The 24,539-nt window shown below is 39.1% G+C and overlaps 1 protein-coding gene across 2 annotated transcripts in view; it reads right to left on the minus strand.

The window, feature by feature from the left end:
- Positions 1–12,371, minus strand: part of LOC122079274 (histone deacetylase 5) — a 79,739-nt gene extending 67,368 nt beyond the window's left edge. The window contains exons 1-4 of one of the 2 annotated variants that reach the window (XM_042645611.1): positions 12,107–12,368; positions 9,418–9,619; positions 8,740–8,886; positions 8,445–8,557 (exon numbers count right to left, since the gene is read on the minus strand). In XM_042645611.1, coding sequence (XP_042501545.1) covers positions 8,445–8,557; positions 8,740–8,886; positions 9,418–9,619; positions 12,107–12,270 — 626 coding nt within the window. In that variant the 5' untranslated portion in view covers positions 12,271–12,368. Of the gene's footprint in view, positions 1–8,444; positions 8,558–8,739; positions 8,887–9,417; positions 9,620–12,106 lie in introns of both variants that reach the window. The other variant, XM_042645612.1, reaches the window with a different exon arrangement.
- Positions 12,372–24,539: the final 12,168 nt, after the last annotated feature.

Below are 24,539 nucleotides of genomic sequence, written 5' to 3' on the forward strand. Positions count from 1 at the left end.
GATAGAAATTCACAAGGCTTCTGACTCCTTGGGATGGGACTACATCATCATGGTCCTTGACTCCATGGGATTACCCCCAATCTTCACAAACTGAATTTATCACTATATTGCTGCTCCCCGCTTCTCAATGCTGATCAACGGGAGTCCGGTGGGGTACTTTGCCCCCTCTGTGGGGATTCAGAAGGGATGCCCTCTTTCTCCTTACATTTTTTGCCTGGCCATGGAAGTTCTCTCCAGAAGCTTGCAAGTGGCCACTGATCAGAATCACATCTCTGTCTTTCCCAAGTGTAAAGCCATCAAGCTTACCCACCTGGCTTTTGCTGATGACTTGATGATCTTCTCTAGAACTGATCCCTCCTCTATGCAAAACATCATGATTTGATTGAACCAATTTGCTGCCATGTCCGGTCTCCATAGATTCTGACCACGTTGGCTTTTGAGATGTACAGGTTGGGACTCTTGAAGAATTACGTCCTAACTTGCTTGCCCTAAAGTGTGCCTTAAACTGGTTTTGCTTTGGTATTGTGTGTTTACCTCTTGTTGGGTTTATCTCTGAGTACCTGTGGAGGCAAAGTTGGGTAGAGTGTGTACTCCCCACCTTATGTGTGACTTTTATTTCTACAATGTCTAATGATAGTGGACTTGGGGCCCTAGTTGGAGACATTTCAACCAGTGCATCAAGTGGTTCTACTCATCCTACCCCTATGGTTTTTGATAACCCACATACTCAGATTTCTATTGTGAAGTTGGACAACACAAATTACTTGGATTAGGCTCATTCTGAAGCTTTCCTTGCAGAGTAGAGGAAAGCTCGAGTATGTTACAGGTACCATTAAGGCTCCTAACCCAGATGACCCGACATATACAAAGTGGGAGACTGAAAATTCCACTGTTATGACATGGCTGATTTTTTCTATGAAACCTGAGATTGGAAGAAGGTTTATGAGAAAAGAGACTGCCAAGGATATTTAGGACAATGTAACTAAAACTTTTGACCGTGTGGTTAACTCGGCCAAAGTTTATCAACTACTCCAAAAGGTCATTGGCATGAAGCAAAGGGATAAGACTATTTCTGAGTACGACAACATTGTCATTAGTCTCTGGGAAGAGTATGATCACTATAGGGACCTCCAATTGTCCAATCCTGAGGATGAAGCTAAGGTTTATTGAACACTTGAAAAGGAATGTGTTCTTATCTTGCTTGGTGGGTTGAATCCTGAGTATAAGCCAATCTGGATACAAAAATCTTGGGTCGGACTCCTCTTACATCCCTTGATGAAGAGTGTAGTTATCTGTAGAGTAAGGAGACCAGGAGGGTGGCCATGGAATCTGCCCCTCCCTTGAGCGGTCAGCTCTTACTACTAGCTCTCAGACAGATTGGAGTGGTGGTATAGTTATTAAGGCGTCACTAAGGCGTTGGTAAGGCGACGCCTAGGCGCTAAGGCGGTTCCAAGAGGGTAAGGCAATAGGCCACTTTAGTTGTAGTTCATAAGGCGACCGCCTTAACCAATAAGGCATCGCTTTATGCGCTTTATGACGCCTTATATATGCCTTATGTACATTTTAAAAATAACTTTAGTTTTAAAACTGATTTACATAGATTCCAAATATTATTTCGTGATTGGCAAGTGTATGAAGAAGAATACACTTAAGATGCATGGGATTCAAGTCTATTAAAACTAAAGTCTAAAACTCAACCAAAAGGAAAACACGATTCACAATTTCACATTCACAAATGCAAGGGTTTCTCAAGGGTTTACTAGCCAACGGTGAGCCTTCCTCCTTCAATTCTTACTACGGCGGCAAGGATTCTTCTCTGGCGAAGCTTCGTTCCCCCCTCTCCAGGTATGCTGTATTTTTTTTTTTTTCATCTTCTTTCTTCTTCATTCTTCATGCTACGGTGACTGGTGAGAGCTGGTTTTTTTTTTTTCTCTTCTTCTTTCTTCTTCATTCTTCTCCCTTCTTTCTTCTTCATTCTTCTTCATCATACAGTGAGAGCTCAGAGCTCTGATTGTTTTTGTTTCTTCCTTCTTCTTTCTTCTTCATCCTATGGTGAGCTCTTCCTTCTTCTTTTTTTCTTCTTCTTCATTCTTCTCCATCCTATGATGAGAACTCAGTGCTCTACCTTATTTTTTCTTTTCTTTTCTTTTCTTCTTTCTTCTCCCTTCATTCTTCTTCCTTTTTTACAAATGGACATGGAGGTCTTAAGGAACTAACTACTAAGGCCAATTTTTATGAAGTTATACGAATTCTGAATTCTTCCATTACCTTCTATTTCTGTCCCTTACTTTATATTTTTGTTCCTGCATGTTTCTCTCAATTCAACCAGTGAATGGAGTTCTATCTTCTCCCTTCTTCTCTCAAAAAACTTGTATATTTTAATTCTTCTTTTCTTTATATTTATAATTTCGTTTCATAATTATGGATATATATTATATGTTAATATGTTATGATGATGATTGTTGATTAATGAAGATGAACTTAGTTTATTCACTTTATTTGTTTTCTTGATGAATATCTTGCATTGGTATGAAGTATGAACCTTTAATATTTATTTAGCATATGAGTAGTAAGATTCAACTAGGATTTGAGTCAAATAGAATGGTTTTATAAAAAAATAACACAGGAATGTTTTATTCAATAAGAAGACGCCTTATACCCGCCTTATTGCCACAACACTCCAAAAGAACCTCAAAAGCAATGGTGGTGGTGGCCGAGGTCAAGCCCCACCTCGTGGAGATGACAAACAATGTGATCATTGTGGGAAGCCTGGGCACACCAAAGAAAGATGTTGGGTTCTTCATGGTCATCCTCCTGGCATGCGTGGTGGTTCTAGTGGTACTCGTGGTGGACATAACGGGGGAGCTAAAGCCCACAGTGTTCAGGCTGAGACTGCTACTACAAGGTCTACTCCTAACACACAGGCAGAGCACAGTTCCCATACTAGGGAGGATATTACAGCATTCCGCAGGGTCATGTCACAACTGGGAGGCTCATCATCTTCTTCACTTACAGCGTCAGATTCCTTAGCTTCAGCCTTTAAGGTTTCCTCATCTACTCCTTCCACAACTCCATCCTGGGTTATTGATTCTGGTGCTACGGATCATATGACTGGTACGTCTCATTATTATGATACATACTCTATTTGTTCCAGTAGAGACAAGGTCATGATTGTCGATGGCTCCCTTTCCTCCATTTCTGGTGAAGGTAGCATTCCTATTACATCTTCCATTTCACTTGATTATGTTCTTCATGTTCCTAACCTTGCCATTGATCTCTTATCTGTGAGTCACCTAACAAAATCCCTAAACTATTGTCACTTTTTTCATTTTCATTGTTTCTTTCAGGATTTGGTGACGAAGAGTATTATTGGCAGTGGACGTGAGGAGAAAGGGCTCTACCTACTTGAACCTCAGTCACCTTTTTTGGATATAGCTCAATCCTATATGTGTGGACGTACTGATAGCAGTTTGTGGACTCTATGATGTTATGGCACCAACATTTAAGACATCCCTCTTTTGTTATTATGAGGAAACAGTTACTTTATTTATTTACTTCTTTTCCTAATTCCCATGTCTTTCATTCTGAACCATGTATTTTTGCCAAACATTGTCGGTCATCTTATCCTTATCATGGCAATAGATCTATTGTTCCTTTTTACATTGTGCCCTCTAATGTTTGGAGGCCTTCTCCTACTACTTCTTTACGTGGTTTTCACTACTTTGTTTCATTAGTTGATGATATTTCCTATGCTATTTGGACTCTTCTGATGAAGCATAAAAGTGATGAATGCCTTTAAAAATTTTTATCATATGATATGTACACAGTTTGACACCAAGATTAAAATTATTCGTTCTGACAAGGGGGAGTCTATGTATGGTGGTCTTCATGACTTTTTTACAAATAATGGCATTATCCATCAACTAGCTTGTGTTGACACACCCCAACAAAATGGGGTAGCTGAGAGGAAAACTCGCCATTTATTGGAAGTCAGTATGAGTCTTCTTTTTAGCATGCATGTTCTTAAAACCTTTTAATCTTATGCTCTCCTTACAGCTACTTTTTTTATCAACCGTATGCCCACAAAACTTCTTGGCTCCAAAACTCCTTGGACACCTTGTCTCCTTAGTCTTCCTCTCTCTCTTGCCCCCAAAGTGTTTGGATGTGCCTGTTATGTCTATGTTAATTAGTCTTCTCGGACTAAACTAGACTCCAAAGCTCTTAAATGTATCTTTCTTGGCCACTCTTCCACTACCAACGGTTACAAGTGCTACCATCCGCCTTCCAAACGAAGGCTTCTCTCCAAGGATGTCACTTTCTTTGAGTCTGCTCCTTTTTTTTGCACCTCATCAGCATCCTTTCAGGGGGAGAATAATGGGAGTGAAAAGGTTACTTATGACATCCTTTCCTTTCCCCATTACCTATGTCTCTTTTTATGTTTGACATTGGAAAACACAAAGAGGTGGATATTATTGATATTGGAGATCATTCAAGAGGTGATTCAAGTTCAAGTAATGAAAAGGTGACCATTGTGTACACAAGAAGGACCAAGAAGACTGCCAAGAGTCCTCTTTGAATCCAACTCCTGAGATCCACCCTCCATAGTCAGGTAATATCCTTCCTTCCCCATCAGAGTTAAATCATCCTATTGCTATTAGAAAGGGAAAGAGAGCTTGCACTAATCCTATAGCCCAGTTTGTTTCCTATGACTCTCTCTCCCCTACAGGTGTCACATTTACTATTGCTCTCATCTGTTTCTATTCCCAAGAATGTTTCTGAAGCTATGTCTGACCCTAAGTGGAAGCAAGCCATAACTGAGGAAATGATGGCCCTCGAGAAAAATTGTACCTGAAAATTGGTTGACCTTCCAAGGGGGAGAACTCCAGTTGAATGCAGGTGGGTCTACACAATCAAGTACTAGTCAGATGGTATTATTGAGAGGTACAAGGCAAGGCTGGTGGCAAAAGAATATAATCAAGTGTATGGGATTGACTATCATGAGACATTTGCTCCTGTGGCTAAGCATAAGACCGTACGGGTCCTTTAGTCTCTGGCAGGGAATAAGGATTGGCTATTGTATCAATTAGATGTGAAGAATGCCTTCCTACATAGCGACTTAAAAGAAGAGGTGTATATGCAAACTCCTCTTGCTTTAAGTTCTCTTCAGCTGCAAGAAAAGTGTGTCTTCTCAAGAAGGCTCTGTATGGTCTTAAATAATCTCCAAAGGCCTAGTTTGAAAGGTTCAGACAAGCCATTCTGAAGAATGGTTATTCCCAAAGTCAGGCTGACCACACTCTGTTCACTAAGCGTGGTAATGGCACCATTACAGCCCTGATTATCTATGCTGATGACATTATAGTAACTGGTGATGACAAGGATAAGATAACCAAGCTAAAGAACTACTTAGCCCAACAGTTTGAAATCAAAGATCTAGGACCCTTAAAGTACTTCCTGAAGATTGAAGTGTCTAGATCCAAGAAGGGCATAAATATATGCCAAAGTTCTCCTGAAGGCTGCAAACCTACAAGTTCTCCTATTGAGTAGAATCATAAGTTGGGGAAAGATGTTGGCTCTTCTCTTGTTGATGCAAGAAAATATCAAAGGCTAGTTGGGAAGCTTATCTATTTATCTCTGACTCGTCCAGACATTACTTATGCAATGGGGTGGTGAGTCTGTTTATGCATACTCCCAAGAGTGGGCACTTGGATGCGGTTTACCACATTCTCCGGTACTTAAAGTCCTCTCCAGGAAAAGGACTACTTTTTGCCAAGCATAACCACATGAAGATTGAAGGCTTCACTAATGCAGATTGGGCTGACTCAGTCTTTGACAAGAGATCTACATCAAGCTATTATATATTTTTAGGTGGCAACCTAGTCACATAGCAGAGTAAGAAATAACCTGTGGTGGCTTGGTCTAGTGCAGAGCCAAAATTTAGAGCTATGGCTTATAGAGTGTGTGAGCTCCTCTGGTTCAAAAGATTGGTCCAAGAATTGGGAATTGATACTAAGGCACCTATAAGGCTTTACTATGACAACAAGGCTACCATAAGTATAGCCCACAACTCTGTGCAACATGACAGAACAAAACACATAGAGGTGGACAGACACTTCATTAAAGAGAAGATTGACTCTGGTTTCATATGTACAAATTTTGTGAGGACTGAAGATCAACTGGCTGATATCTTCACAAAGGGTCTTCTTCAACATCAGTTTAGTTATATGTTGTCCAAGCTGGGAATGTATGATATTTATTCCCCAGCTTGAGGGGAAGTGTCAGAGATATTAGTTATGTTACTCTAAGGGTAGTTTAGTAAGTTGTCATGTTATGTTTTTTCTTTTTCCCTTTCTCCCTCCTTAGGGAGGTATGTGAAATTACTTGTAAATATGTTAGTGAAGTAACATATAGGTGTTAGTGAGATTTTGCTCACAACACACCATACTACCATACTATCAATTTCTCTCCTTCTCCCTCTTCTACTTCTCCATCTTCTTCTTCATCTCTCATGTCATCTCATTGTTCTTCCCTCATTCGCATATTCTATCTATATTATGACCTGAAACTTGGTGGGGAGCTTGTTTTAAGGTTAATAAACATGTTTAGAACTTAAATTTGCAAAAACACTAAAACATAGCGGTGTTTTAGAGTTGGACCCTTGTTTGGCAGCAACCGTCGAACTGTTCTGATTATTTTATGAAATATTACTAGAATAAGACATAATATAATAGTAAAATAAGTAAATAATACATCCATGCCCTGATCAAAACTTACATCAACATTAATTAACTAATATTTAGAGTACTAGAGTAATACAATATGCAACTCCCAACTAAAGTCCTCCACTCCTATCTCCTTCCAAGTTTAACTCCGAAGTCCCAGAGTCCCAATATGATCACAAATTCTAATTTCCAAACATATCAGTTATACAATACATCATAGTGATTGTCTACTAGAAAGAACTATGACGGCTTGGCTCAATTCCACACCCAGTACAATGGAGTCGACGTGCATTTTCCTCTGTGTCTAACTTATAAAAAATCTACCCAAAAAAATGTATTTATGTTACTACAGAAAAAAAAAAGGTTTTAGGGAAAGTGGTTTACCTTTCCAATGCTTGGAAATGTGTAGATCCTCAACTTTGAGTGATCTTCAATGGATTAGGTGTGATGATGTGGCCAACAACTTGGCAATGCATTGATTTTGTGAAGGTACAATTGAGTTGGGTCGAGACAGGAGAGTTGGAGTCAAAATTTAGACGATTCCTCACGAAATGGTGTTTAAATAGAAAGTGGGTTGTAACATTTCGGCGAGTTACTAATCTGTTACACGAAATTCCGACCAAAACATTGTACTTCTTTTATTTCGTAGGCTGTTTTGTCTTGGTAAAAAAAAAGCCAAAATTTCCGAGATATCGCCTAGATTTCAAACCATGCTCCAACCCTATCCACAGGTCACTCCTCCCACAACCCTATTTTGAATTTTATTCTCAAGACTGATTTCTAGATTTTTTTTGTGTTGTTCGATATGGTTTTATTGGAGCTTTAAGGGACAACACTAGGGGTTATTGATTCTCAATTACCCTTACATTATGGATGTACAGTAAAACTAGGAAGGATAAAATAAGGAATGAACGTATTAGAGCCGATTTGGGAGTTGACCTAATCAATGACAAGTTTCGTGAAAGTCATTTGAGGTGATATGCCAATGTTCAACGGAGGCCTGGGGATGCCCTAGTAAGGAGGAGTGACATTATTCTAATTGAAGAAGCTAAAAGAGCTAGGGGCAGACCTAAAATGATCATAGGAGAAGTAGTGAGAACTGAGAAATGACATGCATAGTCTGGGTCTTGTCCAAAGTATGACCTTAGATAGAGCAAAGATCCATGTAACCAACCCCATTTAGCTGAGATTTTCCTAACTTGTCCCAAGTATGACCTTAGATAGAGCCGATTGGAAGGCAAGAATCCATGTAACCGACCCCATTTAACTGAAATTTTCCTGACTTGTTAGTGTTGTGCTCTTTTCTTTTACTTTCATTTTTCATTTTCCATTTTTCATTTCTTTTTTTATTTCTCCTCTTTTGCTTTTGCACAAATCCATATATCTTCATTTTCCAACATAAAACTCGTAAGGCATCAATTGTCTTATAACTGTATTATAAACCTCAACCGTTGTTTTGATAATGCAACACTCCAAAAGCACCTCTCCAGTTCTACACCTAAGTTTAACTTTATGGGCAACATCCTCTTTGATCTTCTTGTAATTGCTGATTGAACAAAAACAAGCATACATTTCAATCAATGGTATCTCTCAAATATCAATCTTAACTGCACCACTTTTACTCCTATATTTACAAAATTCCATTGGTCCATTTCACATTGCACAAGAAAATCAAAGGGGGGGCACTGGAGATGGGAAGGTCAAGAGATTGAAATTCTAACATACCTATGAACAGAGAAAAACAGCACCCGAGGGTCCTTCCAAAACATTTTCTGGGTGCCATTTCCATGATGGACATCCCAATCCACAATAAGAATTTTATGAATACCTAATTCAGGCTGCAATAGAAAGAAAGGGAAAAAGTAAAGATAAGACAAGAAAGGATAAGATACCAAGAAGAAGAGAGATTAAGTTGAATGGAAAACAAAAATAAACTTAAAACGCACATTTTTGCCAAAAATAAACTTAATTGGCAAAAATAATGTCATTTGAAAAACAAATATTAAAAAAGACTCCATACTCTTTCATTCAGGATATAACTCGCCGCGATTGCAACATTGTTGTACAGACAGAACCCCATTGCTTCATCTGGCTCTGCATGATGTCCAGGAGGTCTTACAATGGCAACAGCAGAACTCAGCTCCCCTTTAGCGACCTTCTCTGACACCTAAAAAGAGCAGTGGAATTTAGGATTTAGAAGAGAATATTGAGAGTTTGAACCAACCTCCAAAACAAAGTTGAAGCGATGATACATTTGTTTCAGTGAATACAGAACATTTAAAGTCATCAACTTTGCAAGATACTCAGTAATCATGAAGCAGTGGATTGAGTGAGGGGAGAGATCGACAGATTAAAAAGACCCATATAAGTACCATAAGTATATACATAACTACACATTGACATATTTTTGCAACCATAATAGATTTGTTTTAGTAACTTTCAAAACATTCATGTTAACCAATTCTCAGATATTCTGAGCTTTTCAAGTGTTATATGAATAGTACTCTTGTTCCTAGAAATATGTCAGATACTTTTATGAAAGGATTGCAAAAGGAATACTTATACAACATCTGATTATCTGTTACTTGTATTCAGCCCACATACACAAATGGCGGAGTGATCTCCAGAAAAAAACATTAACTATGGGACTTCCACAAGCCCCGTTAGTGACTATGCATTAGTACCATTTAGAGATTACCTCTGTGACAGAGCCAGCAGCAAGGGACGCAGATTCAGATGAACCCTCATTTAGAAAGATGGAATTTAGTTTCGAAGCAATCCTATTCCTCCGTGAATCAAAATCTTTTGAGCTGACATTCCTTATCAAATTGATATGGTTCTGCGTATGAACTGATGCTATATACCTGTCCTCTGCTTCTTTAGCACTCAAAACCACACATCTGGAAAACAAATATACATTCACTAGTTAGAGAATCATTAAAATTCGAGCAAAGAGCTCTGGAAAAAACAAGAGCCAATCTGTATCAAGATTCAAGTGGTCTTGCTTCAAAACTTAATCACTAAGCACTTCTTGGAGAAATTAAGCCTCAGATTAACTTAAAAATCTTAAGAATATTGTACTCTCTTTCCATAGACCTGAATAAGTTTGAACTACTAATACAAGTTATAATATACTCATATGATTCCACACTTAAGGAGTGCAATTGCCAGTATGGAGTTTGACATTCACTAGAATTTTAACTTAAATAACAGTGAATTTCGCTTAATTTTGGTTGCAGCTTGAATTGCAGTAATATTACTAGGTTATTTAGTTTAAGAATCTAATATAGATGAGTGTAGCAAAGGCAGGCCTTAAATGACTATAGGAGAAGTAGTATGGAAAGATATGCAGAGTCTAGGGCACCGTTTGACAACGTTCCATTTCTGCGTTTTCTTGTTCCCAGAAACAGAAAAACAGCTTAAAAAGCATTTGATAAAGTTGTTCCATTTCACCCATTTCTAGAAATGTAAATCAAAATTTATGCCTATTTACAATTCTAGAAACGACTTTGACGAAACAAGTCATACTTGTTTTGTCATTTCTAGAAACAACTTTGAGAGAAAAAAAAGGTTGTTGTGCCTGATAAATCTCTCAACTGTTCAAACCTAAAAAGAGGCAACTGAACCCTCTCTCCCTTTTGGGCATCTAATGATACTATTGGGTTTTTTAGTGGCATTATGTCTGCAAAAAACGTTTCGAGAAACAGGTTTATCAAACACCAAAAAATCTGTTTGTGTTTCCGAACACGTGAAAAGCCGTTTCTGCTGTTTCTAGACACAGAAACAGCAGAAACGTTATCAAACGGTGCCTAGGTCTTGACTCTAGTATGACCTCAAATAGAGTTGTTTGGAGGGCAAAGATCCATGTAGCCGACCCCATTTATGTGAGATGTTCCTTCGGTGTTGCTTCTTTTTTTTTTTCACTTTTTTTTATTTACCCTTCTCTCAGATCCACATTTAGTTGGGAAAAGGCTGAGTTGTTGTGAGAATCTAAGTAGTTTGGAGGTCATGTCCAACTAAGATGGATGTTTCATAGCTGATTGTTGTATAATGGTTGACCCACCTTCGACATTTTCCATTCAGAAAACATGGGTCCAAAGTATGCAACAAGAGGCAATAACCAAGATCCTGTGGTTTACAGTAAATTTGAAAATCTTCCATTGCTAAAAGCAAGTCAAGAAAAGGAAAATAATGAATCTGATGACGAAGAAGGAGAAAAATCTCCCGTCATCTCAAGGAAAGAGGATTCTGGTATGTGCAATTAAGGAAGAGGAAACCACATCCCATCATTGACATATATCAATCACATAGATGCTACAGTTTTCTGTGTCTGCATTTACCCATTGGCTACACATTGCCATTGATCTCTCAATGGTCATATTCTTTGGAAGATGCTTGAATGAGATCTTCAAGGGAATTTGGAGAGAAGTAACATAAAGAATCTTTAGCAGTTCCAAGGTTGTTCAAGGGTATCTAACACGGATTCAGCTGCTGCAATAAGGAATGTTTGGGAATCTTTAGCAGTTCTAATCTTTTGCAATTATTAATATTTTGCTAGAAGTTTGTTTATTTTAAGTTTGCTATCTTTTAGTATTTCTCTCCTAAAATTTTTCCTCTTTTTTTTTTTAATTTATAACGTGGAGTGAAAAAAAAAAAAAGTGTTGAAAATATGATTTCAAATTAAAGCCAGTATCTAAAATTCCAGTTAGGTTCTTGTTTTCAACAAAATTTTAATTTTTCACAAATAAAGTAAACAAGGAGTTGAGCAGTTGTTTTGTGCCTTCTGTTGAATTTTCTTTCTTCCGAGCTAGCCTTTCTTGAAAGGCCTTAAGTCTCTTTCTCCCTCCCCTTTCCTTTGTATATTCTTTCCTCTCTTGGTTATGAATTTAATTTTTATTTTTTCATCAAAAAAAAAAAAAACAAATTAGACAAGTAGTTCCAAGTGAACGCACTAAAACATCATAACTTCAAAAGAATTTAAGCCAGTAAATTTATCCTACTTTCTTAATCAATCTATCACAGAAACTATTACGACTCAGTGAGAAGAAGATCCCAGAAAATTTGTAATTTGCCCCGAGGACAGACCCTTCTCAGAATACTTTCCCCCAATGAATAGCGGAAAATTAACAACCACAGACGAGGAATTAACTCGTGATTCCAGCACAATCCACGACTGTCATATATTTCAACGGTACAACAATAAGTATGCAAATTTTTGTTTATTTAAAATTAAAAAATAAAAAAAGAGGAATGGAATACATACAAAGAATATTATTACGGGAACATTACCCGTGAAGACTTCTATCCCATCACAACAGAGAAGAAAAACTGAACGAACTAGGGTTTTTGTTTGAAGGTATGAAAGGATTAGCAGAAGTAGCACGTACCTCTGAGGAATTCCCGCAAATTGAAGTTTTTCCCATATCGCCTTGATTCGACGAGGATTCTCAGGATGATCCTCTCCGTCTGGGGTTGAATGCTTACACATTCTCTCATCGTAGACAAGACCCACTCGGGGCTGGTGACGGATCTTCTCAGATTCCTTCTCCATAGCCAACAGTTGGACTTGGAGAGAACTAAGAACCAAAGGAGAAGACGCGCGATTAAATTAGTACCTCCCTAGTTTTTAATTAGATCAAATCAACTCAAATGGTAATGGTCATTTTTTGTGCTTATATATTTATGGAGCCCACTTTTCTGTCTAAATTTTTCCGTTTTGAATAATTTTTACAGCTTTTGGAGGGAAATATTGGAACGATTTTGTTTCCGAAACACTACGTTTTTTTGTCATTATCGACTGGTTCGTTATTTTCTTTTCCTCTTCTTCCTTCGTCTTTTTTTTCTTTTTCTTTTTTTTTCTTTTTTTTTTTTGGGAGGACCATCCATTGATATATGTGAAACGCAAAAGAAAAAAGGATTATAAGGTTCCTTCCGCTTAATGGAACATGGCCAAACTGTCCTACACACATTAGACTGGGCCTTTCAGGCTAAGGCATCAGCTAATTCGATCCCCTGGGAATAAAAGCAAACTCACAATCTCATAATTGGGAAGCAAAGTATAAGATGTCCTTAGTGATACTTGTAACGGTAATGGGCGTCGAGGGTTTGGCCCTTCTTTCAGGAACATTTGTGGGCCTCGCACCACTGCATTCCTGCTCTGAAATACATGGGGGCCTATTTCGTAGTGACCCTATTCCCTTTTTGGGGCTCACTACAATGTTAGCTTAATGTAGAATGGCAAATTGGGGGATTGGGAATCATAAAAATTGGAGTCGCCACCTAAGATTAAGGCCTAAGACCCAGTGGGTAGGCCATAAATAAAATTGGTATGGGGCAGAAGTTAGGGTAAGCATCAGATTCTGAAGTTGGGATGGTGTTAAGCACCCACTTCACCCAGTCAAACTGGTCTTCCTATTAGATGCTTATATGAATATTCCCCAATATATCCTATACCATGTACATGACTAAGTATTATCATACAAGATTATACAAATATTGTATCAAATAAAGGGTCTACATCATATCTACTCTATTGAGAGATTTTACCTGATTTTGACCCCTGTTTCGAGCCAAGAGGGGTGTGCCCCTGTTGATGTGCACGTGATTTTGGTGAAGGCTCCTGACTCAAGTGAGAATAATCTTGGTTGCTCTCCTCTTCTTTGGAGAATCTAAGCCTTTGACGATACCTCAACTTGACACACTCTTTGAGATCTTCAAAATTTTCGACAGAAATTCAACGCGCAAAACAAAAGTTGGACCCCATTGGGTAGAGTTTCAGCCTTGGATTGAACGACAGGCTAGGACATTTCAACTAGATCGGCCATAATTGGAGTGAAGGAATGGGTTAGAGATAGAAATAGGCGAGCTAATGATTAGGTGAAGGAATATACTAAAAATGGAAAAAGGAGGCTAATGGTTGGGGAATAAACATTCTCTCTATGGTTTTGGCTCTCTCATCATGGAAGTAGGTGGGCAATGATGGGGAGTAGGTAGGGGTCCCTCAGATTCCTTTCACACTGCTAAAATGTGAAATAAATGGAGTATTTATAGATTTTCGGACCCATCAGATGAGATTTTGACGGAGCTACCAAAAAAAAAATTCTAGCTGGCCTGTTGTCCCATAAGGTCCCCTCTCACGGATCGATAGCCAAATTATGTAAGCATACTTACGGGCTCGTGAGAATCCTGGCAGGTCCAGGAGAAATCTGGTGGGTGCGCGGGGTTTCTCACAGACCTGCAGCCAAAAGATGACTTAAGATGAGTGGAACAAGTGGTAGGTCCACGAGAAATTTGGCGGGCCCGTGAGGAATCTCGGGCCTAGGTCATCCCTACCTAGGGATCCATACTTCCAATGGTGATTTTTGGAGATCGGGTGGTCCAATTTTTGCTTGCAATATATCATTGGAATCGTCTCTCCGAATTTTACTCATTGGCACAAGGTTTGAGACCATCATTGGCTAAAACAAACTTGTGATTCATAAAGAAGGACTTTTGTTCGATTGTAGCCTCGGGATACCCGACAGCCCTTATTCATGTTGTTCCCGTAACTTTTGGAAAAATATTCAGGTCTGATTCCTTAATATAAAGTATGCTAGTATCAAGTGCCCCGAGGTGGGGTCGATGAGGATTCTGGGCTGGATTAGGTTTTCGGGTTACTATTGAGTTCGAGTCATCATGAAAGGCCTGGATTCTCCTCCAATGTAGAGCACGAACATTGATCATATCTTGTTTGTCATCATTGTCGTGGTGGGTGACAAATTCGGGTGTCTACATAATGCTCATTTTTGGTTGAGGCATGTTCCATGGTCAAAGGGCAAAGAAAAGAACTACCACATTTTGTCACCTATAGCATATACTATCGTCCTCTTGCTCAAAGATGGGGGAGGTGCAATAAAAAAACACGGGCAGATAATTCATCACAAATTCTTGAGAGATTGCAAGTGGGAAGTGTAAGCGGGAAAAACCCGATAATTAAGAAATTAATATTACCTTTTCTAGTGGAATTGATTAGAAAATTAAGAGTTTACCTGAGCAATTTATTGGGAATCCTTCGTCGGGTCATCACTTTTGGTTCCTGCCAAGATGTTAGTACACAATAATTTTGATCGGATTTGGTCAAGCAATGTTACTTTTTAGGTCCAACTAGTTATCCCAGGCAATTCTTAACCTCAAGGCCAAGTTGTGGAATCCAGGTCATCCATGGGTATTTTGATAATTCAGACTTATACCTTTGGCCAAGCATAATTGGGGCCATCCAGGGGTATTTTGGTTATTCTAGACCTATACCATGGCCCAAGAATAATCTCCGAATTCATAAGTGAAAAATGCCTTTATGTACCTAAGTATAACATATACTCAATTATGTACTTACATATGTATATATACTTTGATTATTATAAGTGTATAAGCATACACATAAACATATGTACTTACATATACATATATGTACACATTTTTTTTGGGCAGGAAAATTGGCGGGATTGTGAGATTTTTCGCGGGCCTATAAAGAATTTGGCGGACCTACAAAAAATCTGGCAAACCCGCGAGCAGAGGTGGCCCCTATAAAAGGTGGACCATTCATTTTGATTTTTTTATTCCTTTTTTGTCTTTTCTAACTTGGTTTTTATGCCAAGTGTCCTCTCCTCCTCATTTTCTTGTTTTAATATAATTTTTTAAATGGGCCACAACGCACATGTGGAGGGAATGTCTCGAAAAAGTTGGCCGCCTCACCTTCCCAAGATGGCATAGCAGCGTGGTATACGGGATCAATTCTAAATGCCACAAAGAATCACTTTTGCAACTTGGCTTGGGAAAAATGGGTGAGTCCTTTATCCTTTTATTATTTTATTCCTTTATAGGTCAACACACATTTTTTTTATGCTAAGAAAATTCCTAATGTATGCATGATGTATGCCTAGGAAATCCTATGTATGGATGCCTAGAAATTTTCATATATGTATGAATGCATGATATCTTTGTATGTAGGAGATTCCATGTATGTATGCCAATGTATGCCGTATGTATGTATGTCATGATATGTTTGCATGCATGGGTGATTCCATATATGTATGCCAATGTATGCCTAGGAAATCCTATTTATCTATGTATGACATGATATATTTGTATGATTAGGTGATTCCATGTATGTATGCCTAGGAAATCCTATATATGTATGTATGCCATGATATGTTTACATACTTAGGTGATCATATGTTAAAATTTTGAGATTTTACCTGTTATGACAGGGCGGGATAGAGCCCTCTTGCAGGAGGCATGGCTACCCTAACAAGGTAGGGGAGTGGCTTGACAGCCTTCATCCCTATATGCTGCGACAGATCCATAACCTGCCCTTCCATTCGTGCCTCATCTGGTGCTTAGAAGCTAGATGTAGAGCTCACGCAGGCCCTGGCTAAGAAATGGTGGCCGAGCACTCATACTTTCCATCTACCAGTAGGGGAGAAGACTATCACCCCTCTTTGTTTCCAATGTGTTGAACAACCTGAGTTTTGGCGGGGAGCTCGTGGTCCTTTCTACTAGCCGGACTCAGATTCAGGACCTTACTGGTATCGAGTCACCAGATACCATTGTCTACCTCACCACAACCCATGAGGCTTGGGACGACGTCACAATTGATGTCTTTTCCACCCGAATCTAGAGGATAAGTTGATCCGTTCTTTCTTTATCTACTTAGCCTATCAATGTCTTTTCAGTAACTCATCGAATAAGGTTGACCTCCAGTACGCCTATTTCTTCAGGGACCTTCGCCAGATTCAGAAGTACAATTGGGGTGGAGCCACATACGCTTATTTCCTCACTATGATGGACCACCTAGCCTGGGGCAACCCCAGTCTCTTTGGACCCTCCTACATCCTTCAGGTATGAGTTACTTGATTGTATTTTTTTTTCTTTGCTTTGCTACATGTTCTCATATTGGTGTCACTTTTTAGACATATGCACATGCATCTCCACTTCCTTTGCCCTCCCTTAGCAGACAAGGAGCATCACATATTTCCTGTTACTAGGAAATGGGGGAGGGGCAAGACTGTCCGAGGGCCTTTGCCCCTAGCCACCACAAGGAGGGACGTATTGAACCAGCTTATAGAGTATGGCTTCTTTGTCTCCTTATACTTATATTATTTCTTTTTACTGGCCTTGTTTCACTACTAATCTTTGTCCTTATAGGTCTTCTGGACTCCATTTCAAGATGTGGACTTCCCTATAACAGAGGATCGAGATGAGGTTAGGAGACTTACTTGTCACCGTGTCCTATTCCGAGGTCCCTGAAGGTCCACCATGATACCTTGGGAAGAGGGTGGTGAGGCAATTGCCCGACTTTGATGGTCCCCTAGTTCCTTGCTTCCCTCCTCTATCCATGCATAGCCCTAGTACTACCTCAGAGGAGGTGTTTGAGGCTCCCATGGTCGGGATGTGGCATAACAACTTTGTAAATTAGACACTCGACTACAGAGTTTCTCCAGCGGGAGACGATGTGCATGGATTTGACCGGCGAGGGTCCTCAAGTAAGTTTCTTGGACTTTCCTTTATTTGGAGTACGATGGTCCTATAGATGACACTAATGTTTTCCTTTCAGTACGACAGGCGGCCTTCCTTCCTTGGTTTCTATTTTCCTAGATCTACGGGGGCTTATGGAAGGTTCGGCTTATAAGAGCGCGAGGCCGGTTCACAACATGGCTGAGGGGATCTTTGGCTTCCTGGGGTGGACATACACTGATGCACGTGATCCGGTTTAGATGATCTTACCTAGGACGACAATGTCAGATGAGGGCATCGGCCTTCCCATCCCCTATGATTGTGTAAGTCATCTTCCTCTTCATGTTATCTATTTCTCTTTTTTTAGTTGTATTTCTTATTCTTTATCCAGCATAAGTTTCTCCTGCCGTCTATGCTGAGTCCCAACATATGCTCCAAAGCTTCAACGCTTGTCTGTATCGCCATATGGAGCGTATTCGAGACTAGGTATGCATTGAAACTTTGCTTTTCCATTTATTTTGTAGCCTTGGTAGATTTTTGTTGATGTCTTCTTATTTCCAGGACTTGGAGATTGCCGAATATCATAGGACTAGGCCCTTTTTTGTTTATTTTGGGAAAATTGTACACGGCATTTTTTTTTTTGAAAATTTGTACACAGGGTTATCTTCTTTTCCTTTTTATGATTGTGACTTTATTCATGGATGATGCACGGTTTTATTCCTTAGATTTTCCACTGCCAAATGCAAACTAGTACAAGGATAAACCAAATTAAATTGAACCTTTATTCCATAAAGCACCAAATGTCATTAGATTTTTAATACAAAGTATAAGATCTTGCGTCCTTACATTTCCCAAATCTTTGCAAGAAAATAGAATATGAATAGACAACTCTTGTGGGGGATAAAAGTTCTCAATCTTTTTAGGATCTCTATGTGGGAGTTGATATTGTTGCATGATGTACGAAGGGAGGTAAAATAATGTATGAGTTAAGCCCATCAACCTGGCATAGTTGCAACCAGGGGTCTTCATCAAGAAACTGGTTTGTGGCCACCAATAGAAATTCCAATTCACATTATCACGAGTCTTTCCTTGTAGATATTCTACCCAATCAGTGATAGACTCAAACTCTGAAATTTCCCGCTTGCCCTGATAATGGGTCATCTTCAACTGATTACCATTCAATAGTCTCAATAGCTACAATATTTCCATCAAATATAACTGAAATATGGCCGGACATCCTGAGTAATGATCCATTCCAAATTTGCACTTGTAGTTTATCTTGCCAAGCCCCTGAAATAGTTATGCCAGGATGGTAGGGACCAAATCACAACCTTCCTTTAGTTACTTTACCACTTCCATAATAACGAGATGTTCTCTTCGGCCTTGGTATGCATAAGACATACCTAGCTATCATACAAAAGAAATATACATTGCCCAAATACTCACGATGAACCCTTTCCCATGGTGGGAATCTGGTGAAAGCTCTTGCCACCTTCAAGATATCGATCTTTTTGTATTTCATAAACTGCACCATTTCTTCTTTGCTCCGTCTAAAAAAGTCTTGGATTTTCCTCGAATAATCTGACTCCAATGAAGGGCAAAATATTTGTCCATATGGGGAGAGAGTAAACAAGCCCTGAATTCTTTTATGGTGGGGTAGATTTCTACCACCCCAAACCTGAACACATGAAGTTCCGTGTCCCAATGTTGGGTTACATGACGTAGTAAATTGTGGTGTAACTTCATACATCTGATCCTACCCAGCACTTGCATATTTCAAACTTTTAGTATATTTAGTTCTTCGCTACTTATCTTCAATGTCCACTTTCGCAACGTTTCATCTAAGGCGTCCATATCTTTTTATTCATGCAATTATTCCAATCGATTATAAACAACCTTTAGTAATACTCATATATTCAAGGTTCAACAAGACTTCTATCACTATTTACTCACTGCATCGAGATTCCATTATTTGTAGACAAATCAAGGGTGTGAAACAAACTAGCCTTGATTACTGATGCCGGATGGCAATTCGTGACAATTTTTTATTCAGGAATAAATTTTGAAGGATCATGGGTGGAAGATAGTAACCTGATAATCAAGTGCCAAGTGGCGATGATCTTTCAAATACTTTAGTCATCAATCTAGGAACTCATTACCATTACTCAAAAGCTGAGGTTGTTGAGACCGCACTCGCATATATTGAGTTGCCTACGTATCCCTTGTGAGGAATCAGGTCTAGCGTAGTTCGGGTGCTTCACCCTAAACATAATATTTCTTGAATTGATGCATGCTAACCAATCCTGGTACTTCTCCATCTAGATCCGTGAGTCTCACGGCCTTTTTATGTAGCACCTCATTGACTGTGAATGGGCCACTCCAATTTGACCTGAACTTCCCTCTTGGGTCATGAATGGGAGCCCTTTATTCTTTGAGAACCAGTTCCCCTTTTTCTATGTGATGGGGATTCATGCTTATTAAATCCTATGGCTATACTTTGTTGATATTTTTTAAGTTATCCATGGCTTTCATCCACTTCTCATCTAAGAAATTAAGTTCATCATGCCATTCTCCTTCAGGTAATTGACTATTGAGGATTACTTAGAGAGACAACACTCGGATTTCTATAGGTTGCACTGCTTATGTACCATAAACCAAGTAGAAAGGAGTTTCCCCTGTTGAAGATCTTATAGAAGTCTGATATGCCCATAAGGCGTATGTCAACTTGTCAGCCCAATCCTTATGACTTTCGGCCATCTTTTGAACGACCACCTTTATATTTTTGTTAGCTACTTCCACTGCCCCATTGGTCTGTGGCTGATAAGTAGTGGACCTGTGCCTTTTGATGCCAAATTTTGTACAAATCTTGTAAGTTTTGCCCCACAAATGGGATCCTTGATCTGATATCAATTCTTGTAGTACTCTATGTAAGCAAATGATATTTTCCTGGATGAACTTTGCTACTTTGGCAGTTATAAGCACTGAGTAGGATTGTGCTTCTACCCATTTGGTGAAGTAATCTATTGCCACCAAGATGAACTCATGTCATTGAATGCTTTGGGATTGATTTTCACTATGACATCAATGCCCCAAGTGGAAAATGGCCACGGAGAACTGAGCAAGTGTAATTTTATTGGTGGGATATGTATGATATTGGCGAAGATTTGGCACTTGTAGCACTTTTTGACGAAATCCACGCAATCTGCTTCTATTGTATTCCAGTAGTATCCCAATTGGAGAACCTTTTTTGCCAACATTTTTGCATTCATGTGGGGTCCACAAAGACCTTGGTGGACTTCTTCCATGATGGTCTTTGCTTGTTTTTCATCTACACATAGCAATTGTATCCCGTCATAAGATCTCTTATATGAAAAATCTCCCTATAGGATAAATTGAGTGGCATACTTCTTTGAGAACTTCCTTTCACCTTCAATGGCTTCGATTGGGCACTTTCTTTCCCTGATGTAATCAATTATATAGGAAAACAATGATATTTCATCCACTGTGAGAGCATTCATCGCCATTTGGTATAATAGTTTATCTCTTCCTTCCACTATAAATGGTCGGTCCGTGCCATAGGATTGCATTCTACCATGGACGCTAGTGTAGCGAGAGCATCCGCAAACTAGTTGTTATCTCTTTGAAAGTATTTAAAAGAGATCTCTTCGAAGTGGTTGACCACCTCCTTCAAGTGTTCCTAATATGGTTTCAGCTTTTCATCCATGGTCTTCCATTTACCTTGGGTTTGGCAAATGACAATAGCTAAGTCACCATATACCTTAATCTTCTTCACCCCAATAGTCAATGCTATTTTTGACCCCAATGTGCATATTTCTTATTTAGCAATATTGTTGGTGCAGGGGAAATCGAGGCGAAAAGGATGAGGGTAAATACAATATGTCAGGAGTTACTAAGAGTATTCCTGTGTCGCATCCTTTTTTATTAGATGCTCTATCAAAGTACAACTGTCATTCACTAGTGATTTATTCATCCTCGATTGACGCTATCTCTTCATCCGAAAAGGCATCATTCAATATCCTTTCATCCTCCACGAGATAGGTGGCCAAGTGGTCAGCTACTGCCTGTCCCTTGATGAACTTTGAGTTATGTAAGTGATATCACACTCAGATAATAATAATAACCATTGGGCCATCCTCCCTATCAAAGTTGGCTTCTCAAACAGATACTTGATTGTACCATCCTCGAGATTAGTTGAACCGGATACGCCACCATGTAATACCTTAGTCTCCTTGTTGCCCATACCAAAGCTGCACAAGTCTTCTCTAGAGATGTGTACCGGATTTCATATTCTAACAACTTCTTACTCAAATAGTATATTACTTACTCTCCTCCTTTTCTTTTTTCTTTCTAAGCCAACAAAGAACCCATGGAATTTTCTCTGACTGATCAGTATAGCAAAAGAGGTTCTCCAGCAATGGGTCAGCACTAGTGGATTTTCCAAATACCCGTTTATTTGATCAAATGTTTGTTGACATTGATCGTTCCACTCTTTGGGTTGGTCCTTCTTCAGTAGTTTGAAGATCGGCTTGCAAATGGTGGTTATCTGAGCTATGAATCAACTGATGTATTGGATGTGGTCGAGGTATCTCTATTTTTGTTCGAGTTGCTGGCATATATTGAAACCTTAATTTTAATAGGGTCTACCTCGATGCCTCTTTCACTCACTAGGAATCCCAATAGCTTTCCGACTGTCATGCCAAAAACATATTTTTGGGGATTTAGCCTTAATTGATACTTCCTTATCCTTTCAAAGAACTTCTTTAGAGCGGGGATGTGTCCCTACTAATCTACTGATTTCACTATCATCTCTTCCATATAGACTTCCACATAGATTTTCACTTCCTTGTGCACCATGTTATGGAGAATAGTTGTGGCCGATCTGTAGTAGGTGTTGCTTTGGCATTCTTCAGCCCTAATGGCATCACCTTATAACAATATGTTCCCCATGGAGTGGTGAAAGTTGTCTTCTCCCTGTCTACGGGGTGCATGATCACTTGGTTATATCCCGAGAAACCATCCATGAATGACAACAAGGCATGTCCAGGCGTGTTGTTAACAAGTATATCAATGTAAAGCAATGAGAAGTTGTCCTTCGGGCTAACCTTGTTGAGATCTCGAAAGTCCATGCACATTCATACTTTTCGTATTTTTTTGGGACTAGAACAACATTTGCCAACCACTGGGGATATTCTACCACCTGCAAGAAGCCGGCGTTCCATTGCTTCATCACTTATTCCCTAATTTTCCCTATCTATCTGGGTGCATTCTCCTAGGCTTCTGCTTGATGGGTCTTGCATCAGGGTAGGTTGGTGAGTAATGTTGTATAATATTCGGATCAATCCCCATCATATCTTCATAGAACCAAGCGAAGACTTCCATGAATATCTTGAGGAGACTTGTCACCTGTGCCGTTTCTTCATCATCTAGGGTAACATCAATTTTTACCTCTCAAAGGCATTGGTTTGTTCATTAATTAATGACCCAAGTATCCTCACTGATGGATTGGGCTTTTTTGGGCATGCATTATTTTATTAAGTTATAATATTTATTAAGGTCATCATCCAAATATGGAGGCAAATCATACTCGGAATCATAATTTTCATTGATGCTCAGAGGAGCAATAGACTCAACATATATAAATTCTGAATTTTCATTGAAAGGAAATATGGGAACACCTCAACAACATTAGATTACTCAACAGTGGACTCAATGACAGAATCGGTGCATTCCTCAGTGGTATTCAGACCGGTTGACTCTAGAGTGTGAGTAAACTTGAAGTTGTCCCCGATGCTTGTCCAATTCAGGAGTGGTCTATTGGCCTAGTGAATCAACAAGTGCGGTAGTGGACCCTCTTCTTCTTCTGCAGTGATTGCTGCTATACTTTTCATGGTGCCATTATTGCCTCCTTAAGGTTACTTGGTCACAAAAGTAAATTGGCCGATCTTGCGCTCTCGAAAACCAAACTTCCTGAGGGGTGAATCTCTTTTGAGGCTTCTTAGACCGTTGTTGATGAATTCAAGATTCTCTAATCGACCATTTGAAATTGGGCTAGCCCTTTGGTTGCACTTTTGACCGTCATCTTGAATCTTCCATCGCAATTGGTTCTTGCTCAATGGCCACAAACCATCATTCTTCTTTCTCTCATTCCCTGAGCGTAAGTACTTTTCTCGGGGAAGGGTCTGGGCTTGAGCTCATACAAATCCTTCGTAGCATCTCCTAGAGGAATGAGCAAATATGTCTTTTCATATCTTTGGGTAAATGTAAGCACCAAACTAGCTTCACCTTCTTATTCTATTCTCTTTTGAGAAGAATCCAAGGACCGGCTGCCTGTAATACCCCTAATTTTTCTTTGACTTAGTCTAACCCTGACCTGAAGTGATGAGTTAGCTGATGACGGGGCAGTCAAAGTCAATGTTTGTAATGGACGACGTGGTGGTCAAAATGTAAATTTGTTGACCAAAGTCCAAGATTCTTTGGCCTTGTCATCACTTTATTTTTGGTAAGTTTTTAAATGTTTTTGAATTGCAAAATTCCCATTTTAGACTCATACCTTTTATGATAATTATATGGTGAGGCATAACTACCTTTTTGGTTGTCGGTCACTTATAGAAACTCCCATTTTTGCCTTACAATTACATGCCTATTATAAACCAAATTAAATATGGCATTTTATCTCCTCATCTCATAGTATTTCCTTATTTAGTTTATATATTTATGCTAATTATTCAAATTCCCGCAATTATGATTTGACACCTAGATTAATATCCTTTTAATTATACTAACTTAGTGATATTTTTTTCCCCTTCCTTGTGATATTCAAATCAAGGGGGACAAATTATCAAATCAATGGGGGTAAATTGATTATCCTTTTTCCCTTCCTTATATGACTCAAATCAAGGGGGGGCAAATGATCAAATCAAGGGGGGCAAATTGCATAATCAAGGGGCATGTAGGCAACGCTTTTGGCATCTCCTTTTTGCCTTGCTAAGCAAATTGACAAGGGGGAAAGTTGATTGGCTCTTAAAGATTTTATTTATTCTTTGAATTAGGAAAAGAGCTTGGGAAATAAAAAGAGAAGAGGGTAGGTTGGCAGCCTCTCACAAGGCTGCATATTTTGAAAAGAGAGAAGAAAAGAGAGAGAGAGAGAGAGAGAGAGAGAGACATCCTTTTCCCCTCTGTTAGTGATTCAAGAGAGAAAGAGAAGAAGAAGAAGAAAGGTTCAACCCCTTCCCTTGCCTTCGCTTGATTAGGAGGAAGACATTTGTTCAAGACCTTATATCTAAAGGTTTTTTTTTTTTTTTTTTTTTC

Source organism: Macadamia integrifolia, chromosome 5 (assembly GCF_013358625.1).
Source record: "Macadamia integrifolia cultivar HAES 741 chromosome 5, SCU_Mint_v3, whole genome shotgun sequence".
NCBI lineage: Eukaryota > Viridiplantae > Streptophyta > Magnoliopsida > Proteales > Proteaceae > Macadamia > Macadamia integrifolia.